The following is a 12,401-nucleotide window of genomic DNA, read 5'->3' as shown; positions in this document are numbered from 1 at the left end:
TCTGCTACGTCTGGTAAGACTCTGAACGCACCGTCACATATTACACATCATAAAGAACTGAGTCTTCTTCCTGTTCCTGTGAAGAATCACTATCAGCAGTAGTTGTGTATAAACAGAAAACTTACATTTAGTGTTCTGAATGTTCTGTTGGAGGTTTATCAGGGTTTTTAAAAACAGCAACAGTCTCCTTTTAATTAAAGTAGTGAAATAATGTTGCTGCCATTCTGAACATGTACTAAATGCCTTCAGAGTGTTCAGCAGCACCACAGGAGGTTACAACACATGAACATGCAGTGAGTTCTTCACATGAAGTTATACCTTCAGTTGACATATTGTTAAATCTGTTAAAGGGATAGTTTGTGTTTTTTGAAGTGGGGTCATATAAAGTACATATCTATAGTCGATCAAGGCTCACCTAAAAAATCTATATCAGTTCAAGTGTACGTTGTATAGAGAAAATTCACACCGCTTTACATCGCCGTCAGACTGGCCTTTGTTTTGGCACTGACGGTACACATCATGATGACTGTGTGTTTTTTCCCAGGTGTCCTCCTATTAATCTAAACATGAACCTACTGACTGTTTATAATCATATGGATGCTGTTATAATATGTAGTTAATCTGAACAGGGTCACAAATATATTGTCATCTAAACCACGTTTAAGAAACATGTGAATTTGTTAATGTTACTTTTGACCAGATTTACAGCAATTTTTGTGAACTTTGTGATATTACTTCTCTTGTAAAAATATAATGTCAATGTTGAATCTCAATCAAAAAGCTTAAATTTTAATATTAAATGTTAAATCTATATTTTCTGTGTCCATCAGAAGAAGCTGCATCACCTGTGAGGCGCAGCAGCAGCTTAAGAGTCCTGCCACCTCACAGTGAGTTAATCTGAACTGAGTCAGAAATATTCTTGTCTGTATTAACATCTAGAATTAAACTGTTTTTTATTTGTTGGCACAAACTCACTTTATATTTTATTTTTATTTTTTGTGAGCTCGCTGGTGAATTTGTAAGTTTAAAATTAATGATGGATAAGCAGAATGTGTTCAGTCCACCTTAAAGAAGCTGTGACTCCATTACTGGTTGTTAATCCAGTGTTATTGTGTGAAATATGGATTAAGTTTAAACTCACTGTGTTCTCTAATTCACTGTTTTTTTTTTTTGGGGAACACCCCATGATGATGTTTGGCCACATGATGCCTCACATCCTCTCAGAATCAGGTGAGTAGAAGGAGGTAAAAATAGGAAAAAACAAGAGAAGAAGAAAAGAACAGACAATCAGAGAAGAAGAAGAAAGAGACAAAAACAGCAAAGAGAGTCAGAGACAGCAGAGGCTATTTAACAACATTTGGTGACAATAAGATAATAATAATGATCATGTACATATACATACATAATGTACAGGTATAATACAGCATTTGAGTGAGACAGATGAGTCTGTTTGGTTAACATCCTCCTGACAGTAAATCACAGATGGAGACAGCTCATCTGGTGACGTCTCTTTACTTTGTTAATAGAAGTGGTGCCACTCGGCTCCAGCGTCGGCGGCTCGACCGCTCACTCCCACTTCTCTTCTGCATGGAGGTCGTCTGACCTGTCAGACTCTTTGTAGCCATTTCAATATTCCACTCATGCTGCTTCTTCATCTGAGGAGTCTGAATCTCACTGCAGTCAGTAGCTCACTGCTTCATGTCGTCACGTCACGTCCATGGACGTTTAGGTCACGTCATGTCTCCTTCATGTTCACCCTACATGGTTATGCAGTTTGTAACAGGTGGAGGTGATGTGCTGGTTGTTACCCGCCATTAAATGGAGAAAGAAAAAGCAGTCAGAGCTGCAGTGACAGTGAACTGTTAGCTAGTTAGTTAGTGTGGCACAGACCTGTTGTGTGGCTGCTCCTCAGGATTTACTGCTGCTGTGGAAAATCATCTCTGAGCCGACGGACATTTGTACAGACAAAACACACAGGACAAGATTATTTATTTTAACAATCTTTATATATATCATGTTTAATATAGTTACAGGGAATTATTTTGGCCACGAACAAAAACCTGATATTGTGACAGCTCTAGTGGACACCAACAATCACTGATGAGCAGGTTTATTACAGATTACATGGATGAAAGAATTAATATCTATATTTTCTGTCTCCATCAGATGAAGATGATGGAGATGAATCACCTGTGAGGCGCAGCAGCAGCTTTGAATTCCTGCCACCCCACAGTGAGTTAATCTGAACTCAGTCAGAAACATTCTGTCTGTATTAACATTGTGACGGAGCGGCTCCGTCACTAACTGTGGGCAGCGCATACACACACACACACACACACACACACACAATGCACATTGCTCGGTGGTGTCACTGGCTGCAAGCATCACACACATACCTGTCCGACACACAGCTCTCGGACCTGTTCACGTCGGAGTTAAAGTCAACCCGCAATTCCTTCCCTTAACTGCTTAATGGTGTGATCAAGGGTGCACACTTGTTCACTCTACTGTTTTCGGTATACATACTTACACCAGCATTACACACTCACAAATGGATGAAACACATCACACTCACCTGGTCCTCGCTCACGCAGGCAAAACGGGGGCGAAATCATTTCCGCTCTTAAAGGGAGTAGGATGGGTCATGTGACCATGAATAAAAATGTTTATTATTTTTATTGTGATTGTGTGGCCAAAGAACATGTTATGTGTATGGGGAAATGTTTGGATGACAGGGTAAAATGAGTGTGTAAAACACACTGGTGTTTTAACAGCCTGTAAACATTTCATCTGCCCATTAATATCATGATATTGATAAATTCCTGTAAAAGTGGATATGCCCACCCAGGGGAGGGGCTTCGTGTTTAAAAGGAGGCCATTTTGCCTCGGTAAGTCAGTCTGGCTATGGTTACAGAGAAGGTAACACCTGAGACACAGAGAATTGCTCAGCTTTTGTTGTGTTTCTTTTTGTACAGTTTGTTTATTTTCACTTTTGTAAATATCTGCACTGCTGCATTGTGGAGGTTGGGGTAATTAAAATATATATTTCATATATATTTTCCGACTACGCCATCGTTTTTCCGTTTTTGAGGAGTTTAAAGTAGAACCCCGCTACAAACATCTACACTCACTGTTTGTAGATGGTGGATACAAACTCTCGTGTTTCATTTAAATGTTTGTGAGCTCACTGCTGAATTAATATGTTCCAAGTTAATAATGGATGACAGAAGTCAACCTTAAAGAAACTGTGACTTCTTCATTGATTATAGGCTAAATATGATACAACGTCTTCACTGAGGAAGTTTTATTAACACAGTGTTTTCTCTCCAGTGTCTGAGCTGAGGGTGGTTCTGCTGGGGAACAGCTGGTCTCAGAGGAGTTCAGTGGGGAACTTCATACTGGGAACAACTGTGTTCAACACTGAGGAAGAACCAGACCGCTGTCTGAGAGTCAGAGGACGGGTGAAGGAGAAACACATAGTTCTGATCAACACTCCAGATCTGCTGCATCCCAACATGCCTGAATACAAACGGACAGAACATTTAGAAACCTGTGAGAGACTCTCTGATCCTGGACCTCATGTGTTCCTGCTGGTTCTACAGCCTGAAGACTTCACTGAGGAACACAAACTGAAGCTCTGCAGAGTCCTGAACCTCTTCAGTGATCAATCATTTGATCATTCACTGGTTCTGATGTCAACACCCAGAGAGGAGAGTCCAGGTCTGATGGAAACATATCATCAACATCCACCCTTAAAGGAAATGATCAGAGACTGTCACTACAGGTTTCTGTGGCAGAAGCATCTTGAACCTGCAGAGCTGTTGACACGTTTGGGTCAAGTTGTGAAAGAGAACGATGGAAAACATCTGAACTGCAGATCTGACATATGGCTACATTACAGTAAGTTAATCTGAACTGAGTCAGAAATATTCTCGTCTGTATTAACATCTAGAATTAAACTGTTTCTTATTTGTTGGCACAAACTCACTTTTTATTTAACTTTTATTCTGTGAGCTCGCTGGTGAATTTGTAAGTTTAAAGTTAATGATGGATAAACTGAATGTGTTCAGTCCACCTTAAAGAAGCTGTGACTCCATTACTGGTTGTTAATCCAGTGTTATTGTGTGAAACATGGATTAAGTCCAAACTCACCGTGTTCTCTAATTCACTGTTTTCTTTTTAGTGGAAGACCACATGATGATGAGGAGGATTCACAGGAGGAGGATGTCTGGCCTCATGATGCCTCACAGCCTCTCAGAAGGTGAGTAGAAGGAGGTAAAAAATAGGAAAAATCAAGAGAAGAAGAAAAGAACAGACAATCAGAGAAGAAGAAGAAAGAGACAAAAACATCAAAGAGAGTCAGAGACAGTAGAGACTATTTAACAACATTTGGTGACAATAAGATAATAATGATGATAATTTATTATGTATCCATGGACGTTTAGGTCACGTCATGTCTCCTTCATGTTCACCATACATGACTACAGAGAGCACATGTCATTTCACAATGTAGAATATTGAAACACATCACCTCTGTTTTCTCTTGTCATGTGTTTATATAACATTTGTGTTTAATACAATGAAATGACAGTTTTGGTCTTTGGGCCGGTTCAGAGTGCAGATTCAGTGAAGCTCTGGTACCAGCAGCTGGAGCTCCAGTACCACTGCAGGTACCACAGCTGGAGAGTCACTGACGGACTCACATGAAGCTTTTACTGCACACAACCAGAACTGATGATCATATTGTGTAGACAGCAAGCTGCTCTTCTTCTTCTTCTTCTTCTTCTTCTTCTTCTTCTTCTGCTCCTTGTTTTGTTTTAATACTCAGTGCAGACATCACAGGTACAGAGGTGTGGCCTCCAGATGTTCATACAGATGTCAGATAATAACTATCAGTCTATTAAAGCTGTGACAAAGTTCACCAACAATCACTGATGAGCAGGTTTATTACAGATTACATGTGGATGAAAGAATTAATATCTATATTTTCTGTCTCCATCAGAAGAAGAAGATGAAGATGAATCACCTGTGAGGCGCAGCAGCAGCTTTGAATTCCTGCCACCCAACAGTGAGTTAATCTGAACTGAGTCAGAAACATATTAACATCTGGAACCAGATTGTTTTTTTACATTTAAATATTAACAAGCTCACTGGTGAATTTACAAGTTGTAAGTCAATAATGGATGACAGAATCTCTGAAGTCCAAATTAAATCACTTCCTCATCTGTTGTTAATTTAATTCTGTTGTATTCAGAATGAATAAAGTCTGAACTTACTTCACAGTTACTCTTTTCTAAGTCAGTGTTTTCTCTCCAGTGTCTGAGCTGAGGGTGGTTCTGCTGGGGAACAGCTGGTCTCAGAGGAGTTCAGTGGGGAACTTCATACTGGGAACAACTGTGTTCAACACTGAGGAAGAACCAGACCGCTGTGTGAGAGTCAGTGCAATGTTAAAGGAGAAAGAAATAGTTCTGATCAACACTCCAGATCTGCTGCATCCCAACATGTCTGAAGACAGACTGAGAGAACATGTAGAAACCTGTGAGAGATTCTCTGATCCTGGACCTCATGTGTTCCTGCTGGTTCTACAGCCTGAAGACTTCACTGAGGAACACAAACTGAAGCTCTGCAGAGTCCTGAACCTCTTCAGTGATCAATCATTTGATCATTCACTGGTTCTGATATCAACACCCAGAGAGGAGAGTCCAGGTCTGATGGAAACATATCATCAACATCCACCCTTAAAGGAAATGATCAGAGACTGTCACTACAGGTTTCTGTGGCAGAAGCATCTTGAACCTGCAGAGCTGTTGACACGTTTGGGTCAAGTTGTGAAAGAGCACGATGGAAAACATCTGAACTGCAGATCTGACAGTAAGTTAATCTGAACTGAGTCAGAAATATTCTTGTCTGTATTAACATCTAGAATTAAACTGTTTCTTATTTGTTGGCACAAACTCACTTTATATTTTATTTTTATTTTTTGTGAGCTCGCTGGTGAATTTGTAAGTTTAAAGTTAATGATGGATAAACAGAATGTGTTAAATCCACCTTAAAGAAGCTGTGACTCCATTACTGGTTGTTAATCCAGTGTTATTGTGTGAAATATGGATTAAGTCCAAACTCACCGTGTTCTCTAATTCACTGTTTTCTTTTTAGTGGAAGACCTCATGATGATGAGGAGGATTCACAGGAGGAGGATGTCTGGCCTCATGATGCCTCACAGCCTCTCAGAAGGTGAGTAGAAGGAGGTAAAAAATAGGAAAATCAAGAGAAGAAGAAAAGAACAGACAATCAGAGAAGAAGAAGAAAGAGACAAAAACATCAAAGAGAGTCAGAGACAGTAGAGACTATTTAACAACATTTGGTGACAATAAGATAATAATAATGATAATTTATTATGTATCCATGGACGTTTAGGTCACATCATGTCTCCTTCATGTTCACCCTACATGACTACAGAGAGCACATGTCATTTCACAATGTAGAATATTGAAACACATCACCTCTGTTTTCTCTTGTCATGTGTTTATATAACATTTGTGTTTAATACAATGAAATGACAGTTTTGGTCTTTGGGCCGGTTCAGAGTGCAGATTCTGTGAGGCTCTGGTACCAGCAGGTGGAGCTCCAGTACCACTGCAGGTACCACAGCTGGAGAGTCACTGACGGACTCACATGAAGCTTTTACTGCACACAACCAGAACTGATGATCATATTGTGTAGACAGCAAGCTGCTCTTCTTCTTCTTCTTCTTCTTCTTCTTCTTCTTCTTCTTCTTCTGCTCCTTGTTTTGTTTTAATACTCAGTGCAGACATCACAGGTACAGAGGTGTGGCCTCCAGATGTTCATACAGATGTCAGATAATAACTATCAGTCTATTAAAGCTGTGACAAAGTTCACCAACAATCACTGATGAGCAGGTTTATTACAGATTACATGTGGATGAAAGAATTAATATCTATATTTTCTGTCTCCATCAGAAGAAGAAGATGAAGATGAATCACCTGTGAGGCGCAGCAGCAGCTTTGAATTCCTGCCACCCAACAGTGAGTTAATCTGAACTGAGTCAGAAACATATTAACATCTGGAACCAGATTGTTTTTTTACATTTAAATATTAACAAGCTCACTGGTGAATTTACAAGTTGTAAGTCAATAATGGATGACAGAATCTCTGAAGTCCAAATTAAATCACTTCCTCATCTGTTGTTAATTTAATTCTGTTGTATTCAGAATGAATAAAGTCTGAACTTACTTCACAGTTACTCTTTTCTAAGTCAGTGTTTTCTCTGCAGTGTCTGAGCTGAGGGTGGTTCTGCTGGGGAACAGCTGGTCTCAGAGGAGTTCAGTGGGGAACTTCATACTGGGAACAACTGTGTTCAACACTGAGGAAGAACCAGACCGCTGTGTGAGAGTCAGTGCAATGTTAAAGGAGAAAGAAATAGTTCTGATCAACACTCCAGATCTGCTGCATCCCAACATCCCTGAAGACAGACTGAGAAGAAATGTAGAAACCTGTGAGAGACTCTCTGATCCTGGACCTCATGTGTTCCTGCTGGTTCTACAGCCTGAAGACTTCACTGAGGAACACAAACTGAAGCTCTGCAGAGTCCTGAACCTCTTCAGTCATCGATCATTGGATCATTCACTGGTTCTGATATCAACACCCAGAGAGGAGAGTCCAGGTCTGATGGAAACATATCATCAACATCCACCCTTAAAGGAAATGATCAGAGACTGTCACTACAGGTTTCTGTGGCAGAAGCATCTTGAACCTGCAGAGCTGTTGACACGTTTGGGTCAAGTTGTGAAAGAGCACGATGGAAAACATCTGAACTGCAGATCTGACAGTAAGTTAATCTGAACTGAGTCAGAAATATTCTTGTCTGTATTAACATCTAGAATTAAACTGTTTCTTATTTGTTGGCACAAACTCACTTTATATTTTATTTTTATTTTTTGTGAGCTCGCTGGTGAATTTGTAAGTTTAAAATTAATGATGGATAAGCAGAATGTGTTCAGTCCACCTTAAAGAAGCTGTGACTCCATTACTGGTTGTTAATCCAGTGTTATTGTGTGAAACATGGATTAAGTCCAAACTCACCGTGTTCTCTAATTCACTGTTTTCTTTTTAGTGGAAGACCTCATGATGATGAGGAGGATTCACAGGAGGAGGATGTCTGGCCTCATGATGCCTCACAGCCTCTCAGAAGGTGAGTAGAAGGAGGTAAAAAATAGGAAAAATCAAGAGAAGAAGAAAAGAACAGACAATCAGAGAAGAAGAAGAAAGAGACAAAAACATCAAAGAGAGTCAGAGACAGCAGAGGCTATTTAACAACATTTGGTGACAATAAGATAATAATGATGATAATTTATTATGTATCCATGGACGTTTAGGTCCCGTCATGTCTCCTTCATGTTCACCCTACATGACTACAGAGAGCACATGTCATTTCACAATGTAGAATATTGAAACACATCACCTCTGTTTTCTCTGGTCATGTGTTTATATAACATTTGTGTTTAATACAATGAAATGACAGTTTTGGTCTCTGGGCCGGTTCAGAGTGCAGATTCAGTGAAGCTCTGGTAGCAGCAGGTGGAGAGTCACTGATGGATGACATGAAGCTTTTACTGCACACACCATAACTGATGATCATATAGACAGCAAGCTGCTCTTCTTCTTCTTCTTCTTCTTCTTCTTCTTCTTCTTGTTTTGTTTTTGTATTCAGTGCAGACATCACAGGTACAGAGGTGTGGCCTCCAGATGTTTATACAGATGTCAGATAATAACTCGTTGACCAACAATCACTGATGAGCAGGTTTATTACAGATTACATGTGGACGAAGGAATTAATCAATATCTATATTTTCTGTGTCCATCAGGAGCATCTGTGTGACACCCAGCAGCAGCCTTTAATTTGTCTGTTAACATCTAGAATTAAACTGTTTTGTATTTGTTGGTGAATTTACATATTTAAAGTGTTTAAAGTGTTTTAAGTCCACCTTAAGTGTGACTTGACCGTCTACATTCAGCTTAATTATATTTGTTTTGAATGACGTCTGCCAGTGAAGATTTTTCTAATTCGTTCTTTTCCTTTTTTGGATTTGCCCAGATAATTTGTAGGCATCGGAAGAGACGCATCAACATTGTGTGCATCACTGTGGAAGAAGCAGACTGCACAGAAATGATTTCAGGATAAACCCTCAAGATGAACCATCTCCCCTGTCAGCCACTCACTCACTGATCCGTCTTATAAGGCCTAAATACATACAGTACAAGGACATTTATTACCATATCTCAAGCATGATTATAATTACAAGTAAGAGCACTGTGATTCATGATAAGTGAAAAGAAATATCAGTGAACAGTTGAGAGGCAGATGACAACGCTGGTTCTGACGGATCAGGTGAAGCCTGTGAGTCGACAGTCGAGCCGGCCGGCGTTACTTCTCATGAGAAGGTAAAGAGACGTCACCAGTCAGACAAACAGACTCATCCATCTCTTTGGATGGCGTATTATCTGTGTACATTGTGTATATATGTGCTTTATTATCATTTTTTGTAATGTTGTTATATGTGAGGAAGCTCTTTCATTGTTTTTGTTTTTGTTGATCTGTAAAGTTTGGGACCAGATGGGATCAGATGGAGCTTTAAATTTAAAGGCATGGCCCTAATTTGTTCAGAGGACAGTATTTGTAAGACTTTACAAGGAGACCTACTATGGAACTAAAATAGTTTTAAGTAATAAGTTATCTGTTTTTTTTAGGTGTTACTAATTTTGCAGCTCATACAGAAAACGGTGATGACTGATCTACAGACTGATCATCACTGTCACTGTTTTTTATCTGACTGATGATGAAATGAATTACTTTAAAGACATGATACTTTGGCATGTGATGCAGCATGTAATCTGTAAAGTAACTAGCAACTAAGGTTATCAAATAAATGTAGTGGAGTAAAAAAATACAAGAACGTTTGACTCCAAAATGTAGTGAAGTGGATGTATTAAGTAGCAGAAAATGGAAATACTCAAGCAAAGTACAAGTACCTCAGAATTGAAGTGCCGTACTTGAGTAAATGTACTTAGTTACATCTCATCACTGAGTAAAGTTACAGCTGGTTGAGGTGGAGCTCATTTAAATACTTTATGCGGTCAAATCTAAAACACAGCATCATATTTTACACACTGATCTCATGTTTGTGTGTGTAAACTCTACATCTGAAGAGTAACTAGTAACTAAAGTAATCAGATACATGTAGTGGAGTAAAAAGTACAACATTTGCTGGTGAAATGTAGTGTAGTGGAAATATGAAGTAGCAGAAAAGACTCTCAGTATTTCAGAAAATGTAATTAGCAGTGATGGAGTGTAACTAAGTACATTTACTCAAGTTTTAAATGTTAAGGTACTTGTACTTGTGTCTTTACATTCTTTGTGTGCACACATTGTACAGAATGTGGTTGGTGATGACGGATAATGTTTATTAATCAGGATCAGGTGGTTTTAGTGTTTGATTTAATCATTTAATCTGTCACCACAAGATATTTTGATCAACTTTACATTTTGATACGTATGATGACATCACCGGCCTGCAGGAGAGTCACTGCACTCGTGTCTCTGACTGAAGCAAAAGTTGCAGCACTGTGTTGTAAAAATACTCTGTTACAGGTAAAAAAGTACAAAAGTAGTATTAAGAAAGTGTACCGAGATTTTTAAAGGGGCAGTATGTAGTTTCGTAGAAGAAATTCAAAGTCAGAATTTTAATATTTGAAATATCAATGAGATGAGGATACAAACTCAGAAAGAAAGGTGGCAGAGTACGCCACATAAAAACAAATTAGAACAGTATGAATTTGTTTTGTTCTTTCAGGTGAGTTTGTTAATTCAGCCACCTGATGGAGGAAAATCAGCCAATGAACATCTTTCTCTGCTCATTAACATTTCTTCAGCAAAACTACAGAGTGCTCCTTTAAAGTAAAAGTACTTGTTGGTCCAGTTCACAGTTACATTGATCCAGTTACTGGAATATTGTTACTGATGATTTCACATGTAAGCAGTGTTTTGATGTTACAGCTGCTGGAGGTGCAGCTCATTTATCTACTTTGTATACAGCCGGAAAAATGTATTATATTGAAAATACTGATCAGATTTTTTATTCCAGTCACTTCAGCTGTCAGTTGAATGTAAAGGAGTATAAGTTATACTGTATAACATTTGAAACGTTTGACTGAATACAAACAAACTGAATCAAAGATTCAGACGTGAAGCTCAACAGTTTTTTATTTCTTTGTTTTGGGGTCCAGTGTTAACTCAGCGTCAGCAGATTTTCAATCATTCTGTGATTTTTATACACTGTCAATAAAACTTGATGTGACACACTTGAGTTTAATCTGTTATCTTTCTTCACTCCGTATGAAACTCCAGTCATGTTGTGACGTGTCAGATCAGTCTGATCCGCTGTCAGTGTTGGGAAAGTTCACTTTCTACATGAACTAGTTCAAAGTTCGGTTCACAAATTTTAAAATGAACTAGTTCAGTTCATTGTTCATAATTCAAAATTTTGAACTAAGTTCACAGCTCTAAAACTAGTTCATAGTTCTTTTTTTTCAGTATGTTGCTGTGATTTGGGTGGTAGAGGATCTGTTTTGGCTCGCCGTTTCCATGTCTTTTGATTTTTTATTCACTTGCACAGACCTTGACAGGCTCGCTGGGTGCTTTAGTTCAATGTGCCGTTTCAGGTTTGCTGTTGACGTTGTTGGCGTACGGAGTTGCGTCTTGAAACCCGGCGGGCAAAGTTTACACAAAAAGGTCAGATTTTTCCCACCTGGATCATCACTGACCTTTTCATAAGATTGTTTTAAGTAATCATATGAAGATGGCGTATTACTGGTGGAGGCAGAGTCTGAGGTGCTGCTGCCTTCATTTGTTTTTACCTCCATGTTTTGCTTTTTGATGACACATGTGGCGGTGCGACTCTGTTGTGGCTGGTGCTGCCAGATGTTTTTTCCGCTACATATGAAGGCCTGTTTACGGTGTGTGTTAGCCAGTTTTTGCCTGGAAGGTTCTATGGAAATCTGGCACTTAAGTTAAACTGTGAGAGCGCCGTTCACAAACTCCAGAATGAACGTGTTCACAATGACGTTCATCAGGCAGAATACAGTACATTCAGTTTACGTTAACCCAAAATATGAACGAGTTCATGAATGATCATTTTCGATTCGAATTGTTCATGAACGAATTCAGGCACAACACTGTCTGCTGTAGCATCCAATCAATAACTAAGGGGGCGTGTCAGCCTGTAATAGACTTCTGAAGTCAGCTCGCTTGTGTCCACCAGGAGGAGCCTCAACCCTGTGAAATGAGTCATTTGACTGTCATAATTTGAGCTGTTCGGTCCAAT

General features: G+C 39.1%; 1 protein-coding gene across 1 annotated transcript; it reads left to right on the top strand.

The window, feature by feature from the left end:
• The first annotated feature begins 835 nt into the window (after positions 1-835).
• Positions 836-11,379, top strand: LOC115582210 (GTPase IMAP family member 8-like). The gene is made up of 11 exons (XM_030418026.1): positions 836-887; positions 2,167-2,232; positions 3,331-3,900; positions 4,184-4,261; positions 5,003-5,068; positions 5,317-5,871; positions 6,157-6,234; positions 6,981-7,046; positions 7,295-7,849; positions 8,135-8,212; positions 9,116-11,379. Coding segments are annotated over exons 2-11 (2,058 nt in total). The 5' UTR covers positions 836-887; positions 2,167-2,231; the 3' UTR covers positions 9,127-11,379.
• The last annotated feature ends 1,022 nt before the right edge of the window (positions 11,380-12,401 follow it).

The sequence above is a fragment of the Sparus aurata genome, chromosome 5, assembly GCF_900880675.1.
Source record: "Sparus aurata chromosome 5, fSpaAur1.1, whole genome shotgun sequence".
NCBI classification, from domain to species: Eukaryota; Metazoa; Chordata; class Actinopteri; order Spariformes; family Sparidae; genus Sparus; species Sparus aurata.
The sequence above is the reverse complement of the archived record's forward strand: the minus strand, read 5'-3'. Positions and strand labels throughout refer to the sequence as shown.